General features: G+C 38.9%; 1 protein-coding gene and 1 long non-coding RNA gene across 2 annotated transcripts; both read right to left on the bottom strand.

Moving 5' to 3' along the window:
• Positions 1 to 467: 467 nt before the first annotated feature.
• LOC311098432 lies at positions 468 to 10,385 on the bottom strand. Its single transcript, XR_014609473.1, has 3 exons — positions 10,330 to 10,385; positions 9,968 to 10,121; positions 468 to 896 (listed from the first exon to the last, which is right to left on the bottom strand). It is a non-coding gene; the product is annotated as an uncharacterized lncRNA (long non-coding RNA).
• A 291-nt stretch (positions 10,386 to 10,676) lies between these two features.
• Positions 10,677 to 13,090, bottom strand: LOC311066423 (tumor necrosis factor receptor superfamily member 14-like; the record flags this gene model as incomplete). The annotated part of the gene is made up of 6 exons (XM_084087608.1): positions 12,965 to 13,090; positions 11,978 to 12,255; positions 11,542 to 11,667; positions 11,222 to 11,377; positions 10,944 to 11,031; positions 10,677 to 10,869 (listed from the first exon to the last, which is right to left on the bottom strand). The coding sequence occupies exons 2-6, from the start codon at positions 12,090 to 12,092 to the stop codon at positions 10,677 to 10,679; spliced, it is 678 nt and encodes a 225-aa protein (XP_083943734.1). The 5' UTR covers positions 12,093 to 12,255; positions 12,965 to 13,090.
• Between the last annotated feature and the right edge of the window lie 14,480 nt (positions 13,091 to 27,570).

Raw genomic sequence — 27,570 nt, 5'->3', positions numbered from 1 at the left:
TCCCGTAGTGACCGTTCACGTGGTGTTTGCATACTTTACCACAGCAGAAGTGAAATAAATGTAATATTTGCCAAATACACAGATGTTTCAGACATTTTCATTCAATACTTTATGTACTGCTTCATACAGTGGCTGTTTGAACAAGAATAAAGTTCAACATAAGCCTATAGCTATCAATGAAGGGGAGTCTACGTTTTTTAATCAGTTTTATTTGGATAAACATGACACAAGGACCCGCTCGTTGTCATTGCTTGCTGTGCCATTCCACTCCATGGACTGGATGCATGCGCTATTTCAATTTCAACAGAAATCACTTAATAATGTGATGCAAAATGCATTGTCATCATGGTATAACCTACTGACTTTATAATTTAGTTTTTTTTCTCTCTAAAGTAAACAAACAATTGCTTTTATGTAGAAAAAATATATTCTTTAATGCAGAATAAAGCAGATTATCATCACTGAAGTAATAATGTCACAAACTTGTAAAAAAACATTGATAAAGAATAAAAAAACACCAAAAGTTAGAAACTTTGAAATGATACAAATTGTGTAAAATATGTAAAGTATATGGTATAACTTTTTATAATCAGTCTTACCAGGAGCACACATTGGACAGCATCTCTCATCTATCTCATATTCAGCACGAGCACATTGACAAAAGCAAAGTTCATAGTAAAGTGGAACAATAACAGTAATGAGAAGAGTAATCCTTAAAGTGGTCATGCCACATGAATGTCCTCAGCCTTCACAGTAGCGGTGTCGTTTGCTGCATGGTCTGATGTCTGAAGAGTAGCTGACGGCAGGACTCAAGACAGCCGTTCAAAACTCAGATCTTGTGCAGGTTGTATTTCCCACAAGCATCTTGCAGACATATCCATTCTCTGTCAAACAAACTAAAAACAGAAACAAAAACAAGAACAAGAAATTAATCACCTCACTGTGAACTTTATTGCCAGTACATTTGACTGTTTCTTCAAATAAAAGCACTTTTGTCTTGATAATATTTAGGAAAGAAATCTCTCATTAGTTTACTTGTTTACTGTAGACCTGCATCAATCCATCATTTTTGACATTTTCCTTAAATCAAAAACTTTTCCACCACAGTGTCATTTCCATTGACATTTTTAAACATTTCAAGGAATAAAATAAACAAATTTGCTAAACAGTATTTTAAATGCAGAGTCTTTAAAAAAAATCTTTTTTTTTCATAATAAATATAGTATGAAATAAATAAACATAATTATTCTTATTTTATTAAGTATCAACAAATCAAGTTTTTATAAAACTTCGCAAAAAAAGCATTTTGACATAAATTAAACCATGAAAACAAGTGGGAGGAGCAAAAGGCAAAAATACTTTCACTTTAGAACTTTAGAACTTTTAGAACTTTAACAAAATTTAGAAATAACACGTACCTATAGGACTATCCACCTTATTCCTGAAAAGCTTACTGCGTTTTGAATTATGAGTGGCACTTCCGGTTTGGGGAACTTCCATTCAAAAAGACTTTCACGAGTTCACACTTACAAATAAGTCAGATAGAATAAATGCGTATTTGGCGTGCTGTCCGAGGAGAGGGCTCCGGGCTCGGTATTCGGCCCGAACCCAGAGTACTCCCCCCGTATTCCTGGCTGTGAAGAAAGAGCCAAGAGTGAGGAGTCGGGGTGGTGGAGGGATGCTGGAAAACTGTCAAGGAATGTTAGGTGAGTTGACAGAGTGGATATATATATACTTCTTGTCATGCTGATTAGGGTAGACGTAATTGTTTGATGACAAGTAGATTGGATTGATTATCTGAACGTGCTCCTCCCGAACTTTGTTTATAAAACATCATGAAACGAATCATTTCAAATCATAAGGAGCCGTCTGCTCTCTATTCGCTCTCGCGGTACTTGATGGAGGAGCTGCAAACCGAGACCTGAAGTCGGACACTTTCTGGTTCCCGTAGTGACCGCTCACGTGGTGTTTGCATACTTTACCACAGCTGAAGTGAAATAAATGTAATATTTGGGGGGGGGGGGGGGGGGTAACCACATCACAAAACTCATCATCCGCACCAACGTTTTTTTTTAACCAAATTTCAAAGCCGCACCCGCCCGCCATCCGCTGATTGTTTTGCGTCTATGGACGATGCAATGCTCTGCTGATGCGAGCCGCAAGAAAGAACTTGTCTGTTCTAGAAAGGATGCAGCAAATATATTTAATTCTTGCTGAGTTTCATTCATTTACGATGAGATGCGCTCTAGTTCACAATGCAATGCAAGTGAACGCGGCGCACCGGCACCTCCATGTCACGGTTATTATATTGTCTGCTATATTTGCTTTTTATTTATTAAATACATGCAATTGGTTGATGAAACATTTATTAAAATTAAGATACAATTTATACAAAAAGAAATTCGCTTTAAAGAAAGGCTTTCTACAATGAAAAACTTAATGAAGTGGTAAAAATCATGTCTGACGATTTACAAAACAAAACTTGCGTTGGTACTTGGCAAAGAATCAAATACAGTTGGAAACGACGTAGACCATTAATGACACAGACTGTTAACAATTGTTTTTAATTAGTATTTAAACATTCTTTATAGGGTTGGGAACCGAGAACCATAAGAACCGGTACTGTTTTTGAAAAAATACCGGAACCGTGTGAAATTCCTAGGTTTCGGTTCCGAAAACGGTTCTGGTGGGGGAAGTGCTGGAAGCTTATCCTTTAATAGCGACGTCTCACCTCATATTAAAATAGTAATGAATGCACTGAAAAGCCCTCGCGCTACTCAAATACGTTTTGCGTTAAATATCAACGCATAGAGAGAGAGAGAGAGAGAGAGAGAGAGAGAGAGAGAGAGTTAAAGACAGTCAGAGCTGCACGATTAATCTTTAAAAGATCTCGATTCAAACACCCACGCGATCTTATTCCTAAATAACAAAAACCTCACCCCTGAACATTCAAATCTGTTTGCGCTGTTGTTGACCCAGAGAGAGCAGTTGTCAATATGAAACGGCTTTACAATCACACAGTATCGATATTTCTGTTACAAATATTCAAATGATCACAGAAGTACTGAGATAAAAGTTTATAATTCGAGTATAAACACTGATGTCTACGGTAGCAACCAAAATATTGTAAATCACCTTTTGAAAGTCGCTGCCTTCAGATAACGAGTGTATCGATTACATCTGATGCTTCAAAACATTCATAAAGACGCAGTCCGTAACTTCTTTGTGTTCAGAATTTACAAAATGTATAGAATGAGCGAGTGCATCATGAATGCCTTTTTTTCAAACCGTGTTTTTGTCTTATCCTGAATTACTACGTTAAGCCTGCAATAAGCGTTTATACTCGGACTATACTTTAGACTGGCGGATCGCAGCCGCTGCGGAGTAGCCCAGTGCCTGCGTGACTGCCATAGACATAAATAGAGAGAAGTAGCTCCGGCTACAATGTTCTTCCGCAAGACGCGTGCAGTTCTGTTTATTAACTGCTAGAGCGCTGATTTATCCAGTAATGAAACAAGCAGGGTTCGAATTATGATTTCATCTTTGTGGGGGTCTCTTAAAAAAAAAAAAAAAAAAAAGGTAGCCTATGAGCAGGCGCGGTAGCTTAATAATGTAATATAAAAATATAAAAATGTGTAAATATAATACAAATTTAATAAAAAAGCGTTGGTTACACAGTTCAATTTAAATAGTACATTTGGTTTAATTTGTGAGTTGTGAGAATTTTCACGCGACTAAATAGATAGATCCGACAGATTCGACCGTGTACTTAAGTGGTCCAGTGATAGAACATTTGCTAAACGCGTCAGAGGTTCTGGGTTCGAATCCGCACTCATATAAACTTTTTTTTTTTTTTTCATCAAATCCGATTATGTTTATAAGTGGTTCTATATCAGGCAGAGACACGTTTGTGTGCATTTTGTTTTGTAATTTTACGAACGGATTGAAGCGCGCCCGAGTGAAGACTGTGCGCGAGCCACAAACAAACACAGTATCCGCGCCAATGATCGCAGCGGCACTTTTATCACTTGATTTAAGCATAAGGATGTACCGTAGTGTGATGACGATCCGAGATCCCGCGAGATCCATGTGTTTGGCATCTTGTCCTATCTTTTAAGTCATGCTACAGTAGTCTGAAGGAAAAAGTGCTTTATTTGTAATTTAAAATAATGGTGCTGATGATTTTTAGAGACCCCCAACAGGTGTATGATTTTACTGCTTTCATGGGTGCTCATCCTCTCTCTATGGGAGCTCAAGTAAAGTCTTTATGAATCAATCATTCAAAACGATTTAAAAAATAATCTGTTCTACACACATCTTACATTCAAGCATATTCTACCCCTTCTGAGAGGTATTCTCCACTGCTGGAGATACAATAAGCTAGGAGAGGTCCCAAATTATTCTAGAGAATGCAGACATTTTTATTTTCCTTCAGAAAAAATATTATTTTTTTTGCAAAAATTGCTTAATAATATGTTGAATTTGTTGACATTACCAGTCTGTTAAACTCATTTGACAAGTATAAGAAAAAACACAAAAAGGATTGTGGATTTTTCACATTTTTCACTATTTTTTTATTAGTTATTTTAATATTTTTTATTGAATGGGAACCGGAACCGGAACCGGAATTGTTTGGCGGAACCGGAATCGGAACCGGAACCGGAAAATTTCTTACGATTCCCAACCCTAATTCTCTATGATAAAATTTTTTTGTAAAAAATAATTTTAATAACACGGTTTTGGCGGTTATAGGGATTTAATGACGGTGTTCAACTATAATTGTCGGTCTCACGGTTATATACTAACCCCTAGTGTTTACTGTTATAAAAACTGATTTGTGAGCATTAGTGGAACTATAGGTGTGAGAATAAACAAGAAACACATGTGATTGTTGTCATGAGAGCTTGTGCAGCCGCTCTTGAGATGCTGCGCTGGCTAAGTCCTGTGGCTATGGCAAGCCAAAGTATTCATAAACGCCTGATCAGGCGTCTGATTGTACACTGATCCGCAGCCAAACCCATAACAGCGCGCGTTCTTAATGTGCACTTTGTGGTCACGGAAAACAGACAGTTTTATGAAAACATGAAACTTTTTTATTAAAATGGTCGTGGAGGGATGACAGTGGATAAATATAGCTATGTCTTCAGCCTAAACTTTTTAAGGTAGATGTAAGCTTTGAAAGCTCAGTTGGAACCAATAGAATACACCAAATTTTTGATCAGCTTGGCTATAGCTACAGATAACAGTGGCTATATGCCAAACTTCTCTCACCTCTAGTTTTCTTCTCTGAGGTTTAGCGTTCTTGCTGTAGTGCTTTCCCAGCCAGCAAAAAGTCATCTATTAGACGTTGAATTGAGTAAATCTTCAACGTCTAATTACGACTTTTCAACGTTGAAAACAGGTCGATCTTTAGCGTCTTGATGGAATATGTAAAACTCTTTAAATTTACTTTAGATAATAATGAACATGGTTTGGTAGTTTGTTTTACTCCGTTATTTTAGCATGTAGAACAGACTTATCCTGTCTTAGATTATCAGGTAAAAACATGTGGTATCTTGGATCATCAGACCATTTTAATGAAAAGTTTCATGTTTTTATACGCAAAACTGTCTGTTTTCTTTCTTTCTTTCTTTCTTTCTTTCTTTCTTTCATTCTTTTAACCTAAATGATAACTACTGGATATTAATAATTTACCAGTTATAATCCTCTCCTCTGTCAAATTTGCCATCGATGATTCCATGCCGTTTTGCTTGGGTTTAATGATAATACAAGAGTCCTAAACCACATATAGGGACAAAAGCATGACAGACTCAAGGCAATAAGTGAGCACACGCTTTCGACGTGCGATTTCGAGAACACTAGTATAGGGAACGAGCACGTTCTTTTCGCCTGTTTGGACGCTTCACTCACGTTTGCACTGCCTGTTTGGTTTACCTGTTTACACGATCATAACGCGCGTTTTGTCCTTCTCAAAACACATATTCGACGCCCATTTCTGTTACGATAAACAGCGTCAAAAACGTGCGTTAAAACCGTGCGTTTTCGGTGACCCCAAAGCATGTCAGGGACGTGCGTTTGGCTGTCGAAACGAACGCTTTTGATGGGTCACGGTACGGATCCACTTTTGCGACACGACTGAAGCGTGGTGTCGCGACGCCTCCCGTCATTTGTACGTTGATGGGTGTTAAAGTTTACTGCTATGGACGTGGTTTTGAGCCAACGGCTCATGATTCCACCAGTCTCCATGTGCTCTACTTCTATTGGATAGTCGCGTCACGTTCAATGGATTAATTTGCATAAAGATGGGCATTGGCCAGCTTTTTGACGTGCAGCATTTTTTCAAATGCAGCGCTGCCTTCCCGGGATGCTTTGCGGGCACATTAAAGGTTGCATCAGTGATTTCAGGTCCAAAAATAAATGATCACATTCATCTAATCTTTCCTAACGATCCGCTAGCTGCCCGCCTCATAAGCATGCCGTCAAAAAAACGTGTCTCTGTAGGCAGCCTAGGCTCTGAGATCTGCACACACAAACAACTGGTTTCACCAACCACTCAAAACCAAAACAAATAGTGTTCCGACCAATCACCGACAGGGGGAGGGTGTTGTGAGGTATTCGTGTGTAGCCGTGCACGAGCACAAAACCTCACAACACCCTCCCCCTGTCTGTGATTGGTTGGAACACTTTATTTTGGTTTTGAGTGGTTGGTGAAACCAATTGTTTTTGTGTGCAGATCTCAGAGCCTAGGCTGCCTACAGAGACACGTTTTTTGACGGCATGCTTATGGGGCAGGCAGCTAGCGGATCGTTAGGAAAGATTAGATGAATGTGATCATTTATTTTTGTGATAAATGTATTTTTGGCTTATGTGGATGAAAGACAGCAACTCCCAGAATGCACTTGCTTCGCTGCCCTAGGAGGCCACTCCCAAGCCACGCCTACCGGTTAGAGAGCGCAGATGAAAACAAGGTTAGGCTACTAGCAGTGGCGGTTCTAGGATTTTTCTGTAACAGGGGCCATTAAGGGGCCACTTGTTACATTCAGGGGCCAAATACAGGGTACATTCAAGCACACAAAATCATTTATTCAGTACGGTGCAAATACATTTCGGCAGTCATTCCTTTTTCAAACGCTCTAATAAAAAATTATGAGCCAGTAAAGTTTGTAATGATTTTTTTCATTTATACTGTGCATAAAGGACACAATGCACTTCTTTCTGAATTCCACCTTTCAAGTTTCATAATCATGTCGTCGCTTATAAAAAGTAAATTATTTTTAATTGTTTGGGGGTGGAATTGCATCTGTGGAAATCATCTCTGCTCGTCGATGACTGATGGGTGGGAATCTCTAGGCACCTCACGATTCGATTCGATTACGATTACGATTCAGAGGGTAGCGATTATTGATTATTAACGATTTTTTTTTTTTTTACTACTTGGTACTTTAAAAGCCAAGTATTTATGATGACCCATAACGAACTTACTTCCAATACTTCCTATATAAATTTTATTAATAAAACAAATGGAAGTGATTTGGCAAGTCAACTGTAAGGTTACATTTGCCAGCATATGTCCCAACCAAAGAACCAACAGGAAAATAAAGGTGTGCCTGTACTAGCAGCATACTTGTAGTAAATTAATACACACTTCAGCATATTCTGAATCTCTAGCATTTAATAATAGACTTCTAACCAACATCCTCCTGTTATTTCCAATGAGCAATATAATCCTTCAGACAAAAAAAAAAAAACAAAACATTTTGCTGTAGCAAAACCGTTTTCGTTCAAAAATATAGAATTATGTAGGCTACCAGCAGCTCTCATATAATGCTTGTGGACTTGCACATATTCTGAATATACAAAGCCGCTCTTTAATATACACAACTAAATAATAAAGAGTTATGACTTGAAATGTTTGCTGTATACCACAATCAAAAACAGCTTATACAGTGAATGAACATCTGCAGAGAGCACAGTCAAAATGTAACTTTGTGTGACTGGCATTGCACTGATACACATTGTGAGTGTTGAGGGCAGAACGTGCGTATAACAGATCGGTTTACAGCATACTGAGGTGAAAACTAAACAATACAGAAAGCAGCACTCATACAAAAAATACTAAATAGGTCACAATGAAATTGCCAGTTTTACATACGTTAGCTTTTAATGAAGAGGGTGCCGTTTGGATTTGGCGCTCAGCCATCATGCGTCTGTTATGTGCGCGACTCTGTTATGCGCGCGCCACAAACTGTCCGCGCACTGCACGTCCGCTTTAGAGTTCCGCCTTTTGCATTCCGTCAATATTACTTTATTAGGAAAAAATTTATATTTTTTTTTTAGAAATCGTTTTTTGACATTTGTGAATCGATTCAGAATCGTCCACGTCCGCATCGCGATGCATCTAAGAATCGATTTTTCCCCCCTCCCCTAGGAATGGGGGCCAATCAGGGGCCAATCAGATTTCAGCAGGGGCCAGGGCCCCTGTGGCCCCGCCTCTAGAACCGCAGTCTCCGTGATGAGTTTGCCCGGGATATCGAGATCGCCCAAAATGTCCGGGATTCGGCTTTTGCGTTCTACAGTCGCCATTCATTATGTTTACTGTGGCGAGCAGGACGAGGCTGAGGACCGCGGGAGAACGGCGCGAGGCCGGTGGCGCCATTACTGAGACCGATGCACCGGTCTCGCATCTCTCACGGAGGAGCGGGAATTTTCTTAGCAATGTTAAAACGCACATCAACCGATCACTTGTTTAGCATTCATGTAAGCACTACATTCAGATTCACCGATCGGAATGAATTCCGTTAGATTGAAACAAAAGGTGTGCATGTAAACAATGAATGGCGACTGCAGAAAGCAAAAGCCGAATCCCGGACATTTTGAACGATCTCGCCCGCCGGACAAGTCCGGGAAAAAGAGGATGGTAACCCCTACTACTCAGCTTTCTCCACAGAACAAGAGCCTGCTAGCTTAGCTTCCAAAGAAAAACGTCTGACACTGTGTACATTCTGTGAGTGAGATCCCACCCTCTATGGGCGGGCTGATAACATGTGGAACAACGCCTTCTACTGGCTGTAGTCTTTAGCCTCTGGCCAGAAAATCCTCCGATGACGCAAAATGACGATTTTTGCGTCATCGGAGGATTTTTTCCAGACAAAAAATACATAAATCTCTCGTCTCAGGGGGATATGAGGGTGGAAAGCACGATAATTCGAAAATACTACAGGTTTTCTACTAATACAAAGCTTAATGCTAAATCCTGAAGTAACCCTTTAAAGTCGCTTAACGTCACCCATTGGAATAAAGTCGAGTGAGGCGCGACAGAAGTGTCGCACAGACAAATGGATCCGTACCGTCACGGTGTGCAATCAGACGTCTGACCACGCGTTTATGAATACTTTGGCTTGCCATAACGCCGCTGTTCTGCTCTCCAGAGCAAATACGAGCAGTGACTCTCTCGATGAATGCTCGATCAACATCAGCCATCTTACATACAGACAACCGCCTAGCACTCTCCCCTCCCACAAGAACAGGATTTCGCCTCGAAATGGATTCAAAATGTTCAAGTGTCCAACTAGACGCGAATTTGACATATGTTTGTTCTCATTGATATTGTTCATTAAAGCTTATAGAGTATCTTCGAACCAGCCTTTATTAATTATGCTGTTTCTGGGGGACGAGTCTGAGGGAAGAACAGGAGACAATGGTAAGGAGAATGCAGAGGACAAGGTAGGTAAAATAAAAAGTGAACCCCCAGAAACAGTCCCACGGACCCAGTCCCAAACCCCATCTCTGCAATAAAAATCTCAGGACATATTGAGGATCCAAAATCAGTTGAGTTTGCTTCTGTTGCAATTTGTCCTACCTTTTTTCATAAAATGACTGAACTACTGTCCACATAGCACTGCACCACCACGACCATACTTACCCCTGGATGGCTACTGGGTCAGAGTGCTGTTTTGTGTTGACTCACCATCAGCAGCTGCACATGACTTCTCCAGCAACAACAGAGGTCATGGCACTTGGGTCTTGGGTTCGGCATGGCACTGGTCCTGATGTGGAGAAAATTCTGAGTAGTCTGGAAACTGTAGCTATTCCTAGCCCAGCATTTATCTGATCATCAACAACTGAAAACACAGTGAATGAAAGCATTACTTTCCAACTTGCACAGGCACAAATAATGTTTTGCATTGCTTTCTCTCAGTCAAACCACAGAAGACCAACATATTGTTAAATAAATCACAATTAAAATCTAATATTATGTCACTGAAGTTTCTCATCATGTACATGAGCTGATTAACTGTGTTGTATGTCAATATGAATTACTACTCTTACCCATTCTGGCTTTTTCATTGACATTATATCCCGTTTCCTTTTAACAGAAAACAGATAAACATACATTTAGTTATTTAAAACAAATTTTCTCTTTAATGTGAAAAAAGAAATAAACTTTCAATACCTGCATTCCTGTATGAACAGAAGGGAGACAAAATTATTATTAATTTAATCAACATTATATTACTCACTGCATCAGCAAATTTTTTCTAATTGTAGCAAATATGAATGATTGTCAAAAAGTATTCCAGCTCCATGACTGTATTTATTTTTGGCTGAATTTACATAGAAATTATATGAAAAACAACTTTATATCTCATACTACAAAAAAGTTCTGAACAAATTGATTAAAGCTCACCTGACTGATGAGATCGTTTCTTCTTTTGAATAAGTTTGATTGTAAGAACACTTATTACTGTAATTATTATCACAGTAACTGTAACACTAACAGGAATGGCTGTAACATCAGGGAGATTTCCACATTCACTGTCAGACGACTGTGTTCCTGGATTTATTTCAGTACGTCCCAATGCTTCACACCTGTGAATAATATCCAGGATCAGATGTAAAATGATGAGCAACAGCACACACCAACAGTATAAGTGAACACTTACTTTGTGTGTGGTTTACAGGATGATAAAGAGCCATCTGAATATGTGTCAGCTTCACAGTCAGCACATACTGTATCTGTGGAGCCAGAGCCTGTAGACAATGGACATGTAGGTACATATTTACATAAAAATATGTTGTGTGTTTTTTTAAACACTCTTGTTTCCTTAAAGGAATGGTTCGGAGTAAAATCAACCTAGGGTCCTTTGCACCATGACCTCGAGCCAAACACCCCAGAAGCCTTTTTTCCCTGGTCACATCTTTATATAATGTGATCATTTACCTGCTTGTCTGATGTATTGTCCAGGTCTGCATTCAGAGTGTTGCACAGCGAGTCTACAGGAGTGTTTCTCTCTTTCAGTGCAGAAGAATCTTTCCAGTGGCTCACACACAGTATCTGACGACCGAGTGCAGGCTTTACTCACTCTTAACCCAAGGTCTAAGATAGAAATGTGTCAGCAGAAAACATATTACATTAGTTACTGTAGGAACAGTTACCCATGAGCAACTAGCTTGCATCTATTTAGATGCTAAATCACCTCCATTAAATTATAACAACTATTTAATTTACAGATGAACACATTTAAAGGGGGAAACACTCACTTGAATAACACACTGTACATTTAAGGCATTCTGAAAAGTCGTTGGGTTCATCAGTGAATGTGGATTCAGGGCATGGAGCACAAGTTGTGTTGGCATCATCTGTGCAGTCCCAAATAACATAGTTTCCTAAAAAGCAGCACATAAAATTTGTTATTCAATTTCAACAGAATTCACTTAATAATGTGATGCAAAATGCACTGTCATGGTATACTGACTTTCTAATTTATTTTTTTCTTCTCTAACCAAACAAATGCTTTTATGCAGAAGAATATTCATTAATGCAGAATAAAGCAAATTATCATCACTGAAGTAATAACGTCACAAACTTGTAGTAAAAAACATTGATAAAGAATAAATAAAAAAAACATCAAAAGTTAGAAACAAATTGTGTAAAATATGTAAAGTATATGGTATAACATTTTATTATCAGTCTTACCAGGAGCACACATTGGACAGCATCGCCCATTTATCTCAAATTCAGTATGAGCACATCGACAAAAGCAAAGTTCATAGTAAAGTGGAAGAATAAGAGTAATCCTTAAAGTGGTCATGAATGTCCTCAGCCTTCACAGTAGCGGTGTCGTTTGCTGCATGGTCTGATGTCTGAAGAGTAGCTGACGGCAGGACTCAAGACAGCCGTTCAAAACTCAGATCTTGTGCAGGTTGTATTTCCCACAAGCATCTTGCAGACATATCCATTCTCTGTCAAACAAACTAAAAACAGAAAGAAAAACAAGAACAAAAAATTAATCACCTCACTGTGAACTTTATTGCCTATATATTTGGCTGTTTCTACAAATAAAAGCACTTTTGTCTTGATAATATTTAGGAAAGAATTCTCTCATTAGTTTACTTAATTGTCTACTGTAGACCTGCATCAAATTACATCATTTTTAACATTTTCCTTAAAACATCAAAAACTTTTCCACCACAGTGTCATTTCCATTGACATTTTTAAACATTTCGAGGAATAAAAGAGACAAATCTTTCTTTTGCTATAGGTACAGTATTCTAAATCATGTTTTTTTCATAATAAATACTAGTATGGAATAAATAAACATGATAATTCTAATTTTATTATCATGGCATTAAATATATCACCAAATCAAGTTTTTATAAAACTTCACATAAGAAGCAAAAAAGCATTTTAACAGAAATTAAACCCTGAAAACAAGTGTGAGGAACAAAAGGCAAAAATACTTTAGAACTTGTGTGAACGAAATTCAGAAATAACACGTAGGCTATAGCACTGTAGGATCAAAGCGACTCATGAAAGATAAAGGCACACATTTATATAATTTGGTCAGTTGTCGACTGCTTTTAAAATACGGACAAGAAAAGCTTATATTGTGCCGTGATTTTAGTAGTTCAAAGCTCCAGGTCAGATGCAGGTTTTCCTTTTTAATAAAGCTAAAAAACTTACCTTCGGATAGGCTATACATTCACGTCTGTTTCTTTCACATCACAACACTGGTCAGAGAGAGTTCGTCGAAAAATCGGGAAAAATTTTTTCGCAGTACCTGACAGCTTAGTCTAGTCACTAGATTTGTGTTTCGGTTTTGCTGCCTCGGTTAACCCTTTGACTGTCACCCCCCTTTTTTGAGTAGTAACCCTTTGACTGTCACCCCCCTTTTTTGAGTAGTAGTTACGGCTCAAATTTTGTTACAAACTATCTTCACAAATATTAACTATTCATATGTTGGTGTATCGATGAGCTATAAAGTAGTTTGATTAAAAAAGAAATCATTGAATAAAATTGACGATACTCACGTTTCGGCTTAAGTTCTTCAAATGTTTATCCGATCCAATTTGATAGGAGGCGCTGTCTCGAAAAACGAGGGGTCTGAGAATGCGGGACTCTGGGTGCGGGACTGTAGATGCAGGCTCCGAGTCTGCAGCTTCATAATGTTGCCTTTTTTCGCATAGACAAAAAATCATACAAACTTAAATGGTTGTAATTCAAGAATGCTTTGGAATATAGACATGGTTGGTCTTGTTTAAAATAAGACATTTGCCAGATTATTGTAGAAGTGAAATAAATTATAAAAGTGAAACAGAAAAAAGTTATAGGCCTATAAGTTTGAGTTTATGAAAATATAGAATGTAAAAATATAATTATTTATATTTAATATAAAATATATATATATTACAAAATATATTTTACTCTAAAACTGCTAAAGTCAATTGACCCTTCGCTAAGCCCCGCCCTCCTTAGTTACTGTTGCTACGCCTGTCAAGCTTTTGCGCCTGGCACGTCTATTACAGTATGTATGCACGGGTTTCAGACATTCCTAAGGAGATAATTAGTCATTTTTGGCAAACAGGTGAAAATATGAGAGTGCAATACTGCAGTATGCATTCGAGGGCTATATCCACGACATAATATACAAACGATTAGAGAATAATTTCATCAAAATTGAAGTTAAAGCTAGTGATGGGCGATACTGCAAATTTTGGTACCGATCCGATACCAAGTAAATACAGGGCCAGTATCGCCGATATCGATACCGATACCAATACTTTTTAATTTTAAAAGCATGCACTTTAACTTGTATGCACTTTCCTGTGCTAGAGCAGTGTGTCATGATTTATGAGGTGAATGCATCATTAATATGATAAATCTGAAAATGTTTTCATGACTACTAGGCCTACATATTTTGTGATTTGTGCTCTCAACTCGCCTGTAATTAGTCAGTGACTTTTACAAAACTACCCTAATTATAGTATTAGCCTACTATAGCCTACTGTTCAAAAGTTTGGGGTCTGTAAGATTTTTAATTCTCTTCTGCATTTATTTGATCAAAAATACAGTAAAAACTGTAATATTACAATTTAACATAGTCTATCTGTTTTCTATGCCAAAGTAAACTAATTTATTCATGTGATCAAAGCTGAATTTTCGGCATCATTACTCCAGTCATGATGATAATTAATTTTAATATGCTGATTTGCTGCTCAGGAAACATTTCTTATTATTATCAATGTTGAAAACAGTTTCATATTTTTGTGAAAACCATGATACATTTTATGCAGAATTATTTGATAAACAAAGTTGAAAGAACAGCATTTATATGAAGTAGATTTTTTTTTAACAGTGTAAAACCCTTGACTGTCACTTTTGATCAATTTAATGCATCGAACCTTGTTGAATAAAAATATTAATTTCATTAAAATCTAACTGACGTCAACATTTTGAACCGTTATGTACACTTTTGGTTTGTTTATTGCGAAATAACTCCCGATTGTTTCTCTGTCATCTAAGCAAGGCTTCGTTTCCCAAACGCACTGGGCCTGTGAGCTCAGCGAAGCACCAGCATCCAACGCTCTCTGGGATTGATTGGTTTCGTCTTGTATCCAGATGACTAGGAGAAAAAGCTCTATCCTACACAATTATCCGCTAACATTCGCTTATTTTTCCACTTAGAAGCTTATTTTAGGCACTGAATTGCGTGCTAAATTAATAAAAAATTACTGGTAAAAAAAAAATCGATATTTTTATGTGAGGATCGATCCTTTTTGATACCACGTCAGTATCGAAGTATCGATACTTCAGGATCCATCCGCCCATCACTAGTTAAAGCATAACGTTAGGTCCCAGCGCAAGCAGCAACCGCCTCGTACGCTGACCATTCAAATGGGAAACACACAAATTTGAGGAACAGCTATGTGCATGCCCAGCAGGGTAAGTGAAATTTGAAAATATTCTAATATTTATAAAACAAACAGCTTATCCATATGTATTGTGGAATAAACACAAGACATTAGCCTGACCACTTTGCAATGATACCATTCTCCCGCTTATATTTTTAGCGCGCCAGGCTAACGTTACTGCTCACACGTCGGACTAACTTACTGTTATGAACTGATTAAGTTTGCATACCAACCTTTTCCTTGGAGATCTCCGGCAAGCCCCGTGATGTTCCCTCCTTTTACTAACTACCTTTTACTTTTACTAGAACTAACGGGAGAGTCGCGATCGGATTGGGGTAACGGTTTGGCCGTCGATTAACAAAATGTTGAAATATATTTTTAAGTAACGTTAAGTTAAGTTATGTCAGTGAGCCTCCGTCTTGCCTTTAATCACACTGCTTGATCCACGAGCTGGACAACTTTATTCTAGAGCTGCTATAAAGCCAAAACACTTTACTTTTAATTTCCTATTATCAATGTAAAGCTGCTTTGGAACAATCTACATTGTTAAAAACGCTATATAAATGAAGATGACGCCCGGCATTTCTCCCCTTGGGTTTTAGGTTTCGGGAAGGGAACAAAATCCACCACCCTGTCCAAACTTTTAGGATACCGGGTATCAGATTTGCACAATCCATACGCACAACGCGGCATGTTTCCCTCTCGCTCGAAAGCTTGCCAGACCTCCCGCGCCTAGTTACGGTTGCTAAGCCACGATTGGCCTGTGGCGGTTTTCGGGCGTGGCTTAGCGAAGGGTCAATTAAAGCCAAAAATCTAAACAAGTTGTGTTCCAAATTTATGGTTGATATCTCAAAAAATGAGCTTTCAGTGAGATTTTATTTGGGTGCAGTACCAAACTTTTTCACTAGATGGACAGCCAGCTTCCTTACTGACCATATAAGGGCACCTCCATTTTGTTTTGAGTAATCTGAACCATGTATTTCCATAATTTCATACAATTTATGAAGTATACATCCTATTCAGAAATAGTATGGGTGTTTTGGCAGTATTTGATTTGATTTCAACCTCTAATAAACATAAAAAGAGCACATATGTGCGTTATAGCTCACTGCCGCTGCGTGCCGCATCACAAATCGAGAATCCATAATATTTTTCTTTATATTCTAAACATTTTCAGACCTTTTTTTCTCATACAATTTAATGGTGGTGTTATCTTTTGTACTCTTGGCATGAAAACAGACTGAGGTTTCTACCAATCTTTCAAACCGATTTTTCATGTTTATTTATATTTCAAAATAAAGGCCTAAACACACCTAATGAATATAAAATATTCTTGTTGCAAATTGATAAATTACTGCTCCTCTGTAATTTATTTTTTTTAAAAACAGCCACCAAATATGAAAACTAGAGATTGTAGCTTTCAAATGATAGTTTGTCAATATTACTTTAGGTTTTTACTAAGATATTATTGTTCTAAATATATAATATAATTATTATATAATATATTATATATTTTTTTTTATTATTGATTTTAAGATTACAATTACAGTCAGGGGGGTACAACGAGTAAAGCAGATACACAAACATAAAAGACATAAACAGCGATAAATGTAAAAGTTAAACAAAAATTTGAAAATGTTTACAGATTGAGACACACTTTGTAGCTTTCTTATTTTTCAAACCAAATATTGTGTTTAGGTATTGTAAAATTTCTGCTCTTAAAATGAAAAATAAAGGCTTGTTTCCTCCAAATTTACATTTATGAATACTAAATTTCGCTAACAGAAGAAGCAGATTAATTAAGTAATATTCCTTATGAAAGGATATGTCATAAGAGAAAAAAAAACAAATAATACATTTTTAAAGCACAGTTGAAAGCTGGGCATGATATGAGCCCTAATAGAGGAACAGAAATCTGACCAAAAACAAACTGTATGAGGACAACTCCAAAATAAATGATGGGGTTAAATCAGATTCGGCAGCAGTCCTGAGGTAACGTGACGTCACTTACTTGTGGGGTTCTTGTGGGGTTAGGCAGGAAGTCTCTGATGTCAGCTGCCGCTAATAACAGGAAGCCTTTTTTTGGGCACCCAATACAACTTATCTTTTAAGGTTTTAGCACCCAAAGGGGAACTCAAGAAAGGGTTTTTAGCAAGAGGCATAGGCAAGAGGCAACTCAACTCCCTCTTGAAACCAACACGGAAGTGAATTAAACGGCAATTCATCGACTGGCCTCTTGAGGCTGGCTGCAAAAGTGAGTCAAATCTGCATCTCCCCCATGTTGAAATGCCCAAATTTGCAGCAGAAAAAAACATGTTTACAGCCTGGAGCAAAAAGTGGCTTTGGTCTATACAGCTAATTTTGAACCTTCATGACAACTGTGAGGGGGTTGAGTTTTTTAAAAATAACTCATCCGTTTAAATTATATTAAGCCTTAAATTTCTGCATAATTAAGGGTGTGTCCACTTTTGAGTGACAGGTCAGAAACCGTCTCGGTTACTAAAGTAACCTCGGTTCCCTGAGATGAGGTCTCTCGTATTGCATAAGCTAGCTTACGCTATGGGAAAAACTCCTTTTCTCAAGAATATTGAAGCAAATCTTTAAAACACAGTGCAGCAACTGCACGAACCTATGGCGAGGCGGCTCAGACGCGCGAACCAATGGGGACACTTCGTGCCCTAGCGCGTCAGAGCCTGCCAGAATGGGCGCGGCCGAAAGATATAAAGCGCCCATCTCGAGCCATGTAAATCTAGGTTTAAATGACTGAAGCAATCCCCAGATAAAGCACAAAGCACGGCGGGTTACGCAATACTCGTTCCCTCATCTCAGGAAACCGAGGTTTATGTTAGTAACCGAGACGTTCCCTTTCGAGAGGTCTCTCGTATTGCATAAGGAAACGCTATGGGAACCCCTTTCGAAACGCCGTGTGTGCTTAACTTCGCTCATGCAGTTGCCCGAAGCAAAAGCCTGAGGCTGTAAGAGTAAAGTATGAACCCAAGCCGGTCAGTGACGGGCTTTAATAGGGTAAACAAAGGAGGGCCTAAGGAGGGACACACTGTATGATGTAAATATATATAAAATATATAAAAAGCAGAGTAAATTCGCGTCTCTTTCATCCTCTGGTGAGGAGAGAGCTGTTAGGGAAATAACCTGTGCTCTGACGGGGGTAGAGAGCACTTTAGGAATATACCCATGTCTTGGCCTAAGGACAGCTCTGTAGAAGTATGTTTGGCAATGAGCATTGTCTTCTGAAGCGAAGAGGTCGACCTCTGCCTTGCCGAAGATGCTCCAGATTAGCTGAACCGTCTGAGGGTGAAGGGACCATTCCCCGGGGGGAATTTTGTCTCTGGATAACATATCCGCGCCCTGGTTCAGGATGCCTGGCACGTGCGCTGCCCTCAGCGAGTGCAGGTTGTGCTGAGCCCATATGATGAGACTCTTGGCCATGGTGTGCAGGTTGCTTGACCTGAGACCGCCCTGGTGATTTATGTAAGACACCACTGCCATGTTGTCCGTTCGGATCAGGACATGGTGGCCTTTTAGGTATGGGAGAAAAGCCTTGAGTGATAGAGCGACCGCTCTCATCTCTAGACAGTTTATATGTAGGCGCTTCTCTGGGCTTGACCAAAGGCCAGAGACCGGCCTGCCCTCGTAAAGGGCTCCCCAACCTAGGTTGGAGGCGTCTGTCGAGATCCCTTTTCTCTTTGAAACCACACCCATACTCACGCCAGACTGCAACCAGTCGGTCGCTTTCCAGGGAGTCAGGGCTTTTATACAGCCGTGACTCGCTCTGATCAGTAAGTGGCCCGATCGCCACGCGTGAGCTGGTACGAGGGGTTTTAGCCAGCGTTGAAGAGGACGCATGTGCAGTAGTCCTAGCTGGAGTACTGATGATGCTGAGGCCATGAGACCTAACATCCTCTGAAATCTTTTGAGTCGAGCAAGAGCGCCCGTTCTGAAAGATGCCGCTATGCGTTGAATGGTGAGTGTGCGCTCCCGTGTGAGGCGCGCTTTCATTTGTATAGAGTCTATCACCATACCCAGGAAAGAAATATTCTGGCTGGGGGACAGTGTGCTCTTGGAAGTGTTGATCCTGAGCCCCAGGCATTCTAGATGGCTGAGGAGCCAGGATCTGTGAGTTATCAGTTGTGCCTCCGATTGAGCTATAATCAGCCAATCATCGAGGTAGTTCAACACTCGCACTCCCCGCTGTCTCAGTGCTGCGTCTATACACTTCGTAAATGTACGAGGTGCTAGCGATAGGCCGAAGGGAAGTACCGTGTACTGGTAAGCCTGCCCCTCAAGGGCGAATCTCAGGAATGGCCTGTGATGGGGCGATATTTGGATGTGAAAATAAGCATCTTTCAGATCCACTGAGAAAAACCAATCTCCCGGGCGAATTTGAGCGAGGATATGCTTGGTTGTCAGCATCCTGAACGGACGCGTCATCAGCGTCATCAGGTGTCTGAGGTCTAGAATGGGTCTGAGACCGCCATACTTCTTTGGAACGAGGAAGTAACGGCTGTAGAAGCCCGACTCGCTTTGAGAAAAGGGGACTGGTTCGACAGCTCCCTTTTCTAACAGTTTCGACACTTCTGGGCGAAGAACGTGGGCAACGCCCTTTTTCACTGTCGTCTCGGCCGCGAGCGAACTGTAGCGAGTAACCTCGTCTTATTATGTACAACACCCACTCTGATATACCGGGGATAGCCTCCCAGGCTTTGGCCCGCATAGCTAGGGGTTGAATGAAAACTGGAGACGGGCCGCTGTGAGACAGAGACCCGGCCGTCCAGCCGCATTGTGTGTTTGCTGCTATGTGAACAGCGCTCATGTATAGGGGCGCTCGCTTTACTGCGGGCGCGCCCTTTAATTCAGTTCCAGCGTGAGCCGGATGAGAAACTGATAGGGGAACAGTTCAATTTCTTGGCGAGACTCAATTTCTCCCTTTTCCTTCCCACAGCTAGGAAGACTTGGGAGGCGCAGGGTCCAACACAATCCTGGGTCGGGGTCCCCGCCTCTCAGGGAACTGCTGGCGCTTAGCAAAGCGAGAGAGGTTACGGACTTCAGCCGCTGGGCGGGGCTGGGAGACCGGCGGCGCTGCTCTCACGTGCTGAGAGGGTGGCGGCGCCTTCGTCTGGCGACTCGAGGAAGAGCTGGAGCGTTTAGGGAGAAAGTGACGCATAGCCTGCGACGCCTTCTGAGCCTCGGTGTAACGCTCTGCAAACCCTTTGACCACTGGGCCGAACAGACCGGCGGTGGAAATAGGGGAGTCAAGGAAAGCTACCTTGACTGTGTCCTTCATCTCTGTCAAGTTTAACCAGAGATGCCGCTCAAGCACCGTCAAGTTAGCCATGCTTCGGCCAATTGACTGAGCTGTCACTTTAGTGGCTCGCAGGGCCAGATCTGTGAGACCCGCCGCTCGGAGAGAGGGGCGCTGGTCCGCCCGGGTGAACAGGACCGGCAAGGGGGTTTCCTCCGGCTGATAGCTGTCTCTTAGCAATCCCAAACTGCTTCATATCACAGTCATGATAAAAACATCGATGTATTCAGTCATCCATAAACATTATTAGATCGGTCGGCTTGACGATGACGACAAGATCCATAATTCTTAGCAAATGTTGCATCATCAAACTACGTCTTTGTTATTGTAAAGAGGTTAGCGACCCCTAGTGGCGAAAAATTCCATACAGTACGTTTAAATGATCAATTCATATTATAATAGGTCTATATACTTTTATATACTAAATATATGTATATCTTTTTTTATTAATAACCAGGTTTAGAAGATAGAAATAATATAAAGCAACTCATAATAAACATCTATGTAGGCTATCAAGAGCAGAACCTGAAATTACAGTTGAGCAAAAAGTAGAGATAAAAACCAACGACACTCTCTTGACATTAGAATCACCTCTTTATTGTTTATCTTTATCAATAAGTGGACATAAATTGATAGTAATAGTAGTTCATTTGTATTTTTATTATACTCTGAGAATGATATTGATGAACTTAGAATAAACATTCAGCAAACTTGTGCATAATGCAATACTTATTTAAACTATAATTATAATTTAAGATCTGTCTGAATGACAAAATAATATATTTTGTGTGTACTATTTGAGTGGAACTATTAAGACAAAATATAATAAAATCACTTCAACAAAGACGTCCTAGCATGTCTTTACATTGAAAAACAATAGAACGAAAAAACATATGGATTCTGAATATTTTCAAAATGCACTTTATTTTTTAATTGCAAAAGCCTCTGGGTTACAACTGAACCTGAAAAAGTGTGAGTTGTTATCTATACATGACTGCCACCTTGAGGCAGCATATGGTGTCCCTATTAAAACTGCAGTCAAATTCTTGGGTATACATATAACCAAAGATACTAATTTGAGTGAAGTTAAATGTATGGAACAAAATGGATGAATGTAAATGAAGATTAGACAGATGGTTAAATAGAGATCTTTCTCTGTTTGGTCGCATCTATATAACCAAAATGGAAAGCCTTTCAAGGTGTATTTACCCAGCCTCTTCTCAGTCAATCCCCAACAAAGCGGCTAAAACCATCAATACATTAAACTTAGATTACATCTGGAAAAGAAAAACCCATTATCTGAAAAAAGTGACTATAGTGAAAGACTGAAGACGGTGGGCGACAAGCCATAGACTTTGATTGTATAAATGGAACCTTAAAGACAAAATGGTTGAGATGCTTTCTAGCAAACAGTAGAAGCTTCTGGTATTGTGTCTCCAGGGAATTGTTTAAAAAAATCGGAGGTATTGATTTACTTTTACGCTGTGATTTTAATGTTCCAAAACTTCCAGTAAAACTGTCTTCATTTCATTCTCAAGTTCTGTTATATTGGAAACTATTGTACAAACACAGTTTTACACCCCATGATGTTCCCATCTGGAATTGCAGATTCATTCTCTTTAGGAATAAGTCCCTGTATTTCAATGAATGGATGGAAAACAACATTTGGTCTGTCACACATCTCCTGGACAGTTATGGCAATGTTTTATCTTTTGAAGATTTTGGTACAAAATAAAATTTTCAGTGCAATCGTAAACATTATGATATGGTTATCCAAAGCGTCCCTTCTGCCTTCCTTTTGATGGCAAAAATGCACTACCTCATTTGCTGAACCCCCTCTTCTGCCTTCATTGATGATTCTTGCTGGTCACCAGTTCTGCAGTGGGAGTTTGTGTAACAGGGTTAAAAAGAACATTTGATTTAAAGAGTATTGTGTGAATTTCATAAAATAAGGCATTTGGTTGTATTTATTGGTGTTAGAAGGCTCCCCTCCTGTGGCTATTAATGGTACTGCGGATATTGGATTTTGTCGCTCTTGTCTTGCCGTACCGCAGCAGATTCAAGTGTCGACGCTGTGGGTATGTTTGGTTTTTCATGCTCTGATGCAATAACAAATTAATTGTGAAAATTATACCTTTCAAGTGAATATTTTTGACACAATATATTTCATACATATATGTGAACATATAGATAATGCATTTAGCACTTTAACATGGTTGTTGAGAGTATTATAAGATGTATTGAATTTCCATGTGCGTCACACGTGCGAGCACGGATTCATTTCTCGTGACGATTGCGTCTGTCTTAACTATCTGACGATTATTTGTATTATGAGTTGAGTGAATGTGTAATTTCTATCTTTCTAGTCCATATGAATGTCTGCAGTCTGTCATCAGCCAATGTAAATTGTTTTTCTTCTTGTTGTTTCCAAAAAAAGACAAATTCAAGCTGAACCCCATTTGTGAGTGTGTCTTTCCACATCCGTTACATTTGCAAAACAAAGTGTTCTGTGATCTCTTTACTATAACTTTATACCCAATGCGATACAGCCGAAATCATTCTTCTCCGAAGAAACTACGCACAGATTTCTCAAAGTTATACCTTTATCACCTAAAGCTAAAGAGCTTCACTTCAAAGTATTGAATGACATATATCCCTCAAGACACCTCCTCTCACACAGATTTAACTTATCTACCACAGATCATTTGTTTTTCTTCTTACAGGAACACAGTCTGGTGTGACTTGTATGATTGGCTGGAGCCTTATCTCCAGTCTCTCTCCAGTCTCACTAGAGATAACGTCACATTTGGAATTATAATGAAGGACTAAAACTATGAACTGCTTGTAAACACTTTAATTATCTCGGGTACATTTTTCATCCACAACTGTAAATGTATAAAAACACAGGCTCTTTTTTTTTTGTCTTCAAGGGAGAATTTGCATTGTACTACAAGTCCCTGTTGTTCATGAAGAAAACAGCAAAAAAAACTTCTTAATTTTATTGATGCCTTTATTGCTTATTATAATTTATTTATTTATTTATTATCATTATTTTACTTTAATTTACTTTCTTCTCCCTAAAGTTGTATGTCTTTTTACGTGCTCCGTTAGCACTGATATTTTTGTGAATTCTGACTAAGCCAGTTATTGTTGTAAATTTTACACCTCAATAAAAAAAATTAAAAAAATTGTATTTGCGTCTCTGAGAAACACACGAGGTATTTCCTTACTGATTTATGAATCAGCTTTTTGAAGGAATCAGTTGAATCCACTGATCAATATAGAATGTCATTATATAGATTAGCGGTTGAATCTCAATGACTCACTCATTAACAATAAATTGCTGCCACCTAATGGCGGTTTTAATTTCACATTTAAAGTATCTTTTCATGTTTTAAATAATTTCAAATATCAATTTTCAACGTTTTATGTTTTAAACAAAACATTATGTCTTTGTAAAAGCATCTAAATGCCATTTCAAATGCAGCTTCTGTGTTTCCTCTCCATTGCAAAGATTTTGTTGATACTTATTTAATTTGATTGGTAACAGGCCTATTGTGTCTTATTATTATAATTACATTTAATTAAAGGTATGAAATTGACACAAAAGATGATGCATGTGTAACCGGCCTAATTCTGACCACTGTTACGATCTGCGTTGTGTTTATTTGATGGAATACACGGGACACTGGAACTGCATCTGATGGAGGGTTTATTGCACTGATGGATTAAAGAGAGGATACAGGAATGAGAATCTCCTCCTCATCGTGCTTAAAGCAGTCTCAACAACATCACAATGATAATAACATAAAAAATACAATGGATGACACGTCGCAAAACATTAAAGGGGGGGTGAAATGCTATTTCATGCATACTGAGTTTTTTACACTGTTAAAGAGTTGGATTCCCATGCTAAACATGGACAAAGTTTCAAATATTAAATTGTACGTTTGTAGTATTTCTGTGCCAAAAATTGTCCTTCCGGTTTGTCACAAGTTTCGGAAAGTTTTTTTTCGAGTATGGGTCTGTGTGACGTCAGCTGGGGTGGAATTTCCTTATATGGGTCCTAAGGGCACTTCTCCCGGAAAGGCGCGGGCGCACTCGTAGACCAGAGCAAGAGAGCGAAAGCAGTACGCCATCAAAGCGCTCTGCTCGGCTTTTGGAAGTCAATGTCACCAAAAAAGTGTGTTTTTGGTTGCCAGGGCAAGACAACCCTGCACAGATTCCCAAAGAACCCGGCGTTAAGGAACTAGTGGATGGAGTTTGTTTTTTCAGAGCATCATCAACAGAGTTGCGTAAGACTGTTTGTTCCCTGCATTTCGACGATGATTGTTTTATAAACAAAGCCCAGAACGATGCAGATCGTCTAATGCTTAAGCATCGAGCAGTCACAATGATAAAGGTTCGTGGTCGTGCGTTGGAACCGCAGGCGGTGAGTAAAACTGCTTCAAATGTCTCTGTGTTGTTAGCTCGGCGCGTAAGCACAGCTTTAGCTTCGCCCACACGGCACGCCTCCAGCCGCTCGTTTTTTTCCGGAAAGACTCGGTACAGCCTATCTTTCTTTTATAAATATAATAAAACGAAAGACTTTTTGGAGATATGAAGGATGCAATACTACTCTATAGGTACTCAAGATTAACATGAGATTGAGTGAAAATGAGCATTTCACCCCCCCCTTTAAGTGCAAAATTAATTTTCAGAAACGTTTATCTAAGCATAGGCTACAATATAATCTCTTGCAGCTAATTTTAAATCAATTGATACAAAATGAATACATTGGAAAACTGAACATATATAATACCATATCTGAACGGATTAAAGAGAGGATACAGGAATGAGAATGTTTTCTACATGAAAATGTACAATTTTGCCTGTATTATTGATGTCCCCTTCAAAAATTCCTCTTGAGGAATGTTACATTTATTGTCCCCCCCAACATTTAGATGAAATTTACGCCCCTGTAATCATTAGAGTCAATGAATCAATGATTAATTCATAAATACAGCCACTTCGTTACTGAATGAATGACTCGATAACTCAACACCTACTGGCGGTTTTAATTTAATATTTAAAGCAACACTTAGGAACTTTTTCCTCTTCGGTCCCCCTACAGGTTGGAATTGTCCATTACCGCTGTCGTAAATCAATCACAGCGCCAGCTGTGGAAGGAACAATGTCCTCAGACAAGGTAGAGTATGTTGCATGATTTCATGAGAGTATGATGTATTGCGACATCAGAAACGAAGAAAAACTAAATAATGACTATTGTAACGCTTGCCGTAAAGCAAGTCAAATTTGTAGTTTTCTTATGTCTCATTAGAACTACAGAAACGTGACCCGATCTGGTAATCTTACATAGTGTGGTTATAGCAGATAAAGGACTGCAAAGCGGAGGCAGAAGTGCCGTTCACACTTAGCCTAGAAATCTAGACGCACCCTAGCGGCAGCAAAACATCTGCTCACGATGACTCAGTCACATCTACCCTCAACACTTTCTAACTAATCAATCTTTCTTTGTCTCTCCCTTTCTCTCTTACTAATCTATCTTTCTTTCTTTCTTACTAATTAATCTTTCTTTCTAATCAATCTTTCTTTCTCTTTCTTTCTAACTAATCAATCTTTATTTCTCTCTCTTTCTTTTTTAATTAATCTATCTTTCTTTTCTAACTAATCAATCTTTCTTTCTTTCTTATCAATCAATCTTTTTTTCTTTCTAACTAATCTATCTTTCTTTATTTCTAACTAATCTATCTTTCTTTATTTCTAAATAATCCATCTTTCTTTATTTCTAAATAATCCATCTTTTTTCTTTCTTTCTTTCTTTTTCTTCCTAACCTATCTATCAATCTATCTTTCTAACTATTCTTTCTTTCTTTCTTTCTTTCTTTCTTTCTTTCTTTCTTTCTTTCTAACTAATCTTTCTTTCTTTCTTCCTAATATTTCTTTCTTTCTACTGAAGGATCCAAATTTAAGAATATGTTTAAGATCTGCTGATCTTACTTCCTTACATAACATCACATGAAAAACTAAGGTGAATTACACTGTACTGGGCATTCAAGGTGAACATGATGGCATCAATTTACTGATCAGAAGTTAGCTTTAAGTCAGCTGTCTAAACATTGTAATAGTCAGGGGTTTTGTTAGCCTTTGATCTTCCAACTAAGAGTTGAACTGTGTGTGAATGTTACTAGTCTTAGTTCTCGTGACCATTTGTGTTTATACCATTTGGGGAGCTCAGTTGGGGGTAATTGCCTCTATTGTCTTTAGCAGTAGTCATCCCTAAAGGCTGTGTGTAAGTTCAGAACCTTTAGGGACAGCCCACTGAAATGCCTATAAAGAAACCATGTAAAGTTACATTAGTTAGACTGATTTGGGAAGAACTGCAGCCGCGTCAACGCGAAGTCCTCAATAAAGAATAACTTTGTTTGAACGTGATCCCCAACGTCTCCTGGTCTCTTGCTTCGACGAAGAAAAAGTTTTCAACAGATGGTGCCTTGTGACCCGGATGGAGAAGGAAACTCAAAGAATTTTAAGCTCAATGAACTGAATCTTGAAACTTCAAGCTCAACAAAAGATTTGACAAAGATTGCCAGACTGAATCTTTCCAGCTTCCTCCAGATTGAAAACTTCAAGCTCAAAGATTTCAACAAAGCTGACTGAGTTCCAGACTGAATCTTGAAACTTCAAGCTCAAAGATCTCAACAAAGCTGACTGAGTTCCAGACGAAATTTTTCTGTACAACCAACGATTCGGTGAGTTTACACTCCATTCAAAGAACCAATGCAGACCAGTACAAATGTTTTCCTCTGCGCCGTTCAGAGAAGTAGTTAACAAACAGCTGTAGAGTTTGGTTAACTAAAGATGAGCCTCTAAAAAGTTTTTCTTTTAGAGATGAAATTTACCCTCTGTTGTTGACAGGGAAGATTAACAGTTACATGTTAATATTGTGTGTATGCTCTTGCTAGAGAAGACCTATCTGTGAGCTAGAGAATTAGCTTTAGAATTAGATTTAGCCTCATGTGCTAATAAGATTGTACCCTCTGTTTGCAAGACAGTAG

The sequence above is a fragment of the Abramis brama genome, assembly GCF_963993115.1.
Source record: "Abramis brama genome assembly, chromosome: 16".
Lineage (NCBI taxonomy): Eukaryota > Metazoa > Chordata > Actinopteri > Cypriniformes > Leuciscidae > Abramis > Abramis brama.
The sequence above is the reverse complement of the archived record's forward strand: the minus strand, read 5'-3'. Positions and strand labels throughout refer to the sequence as shown.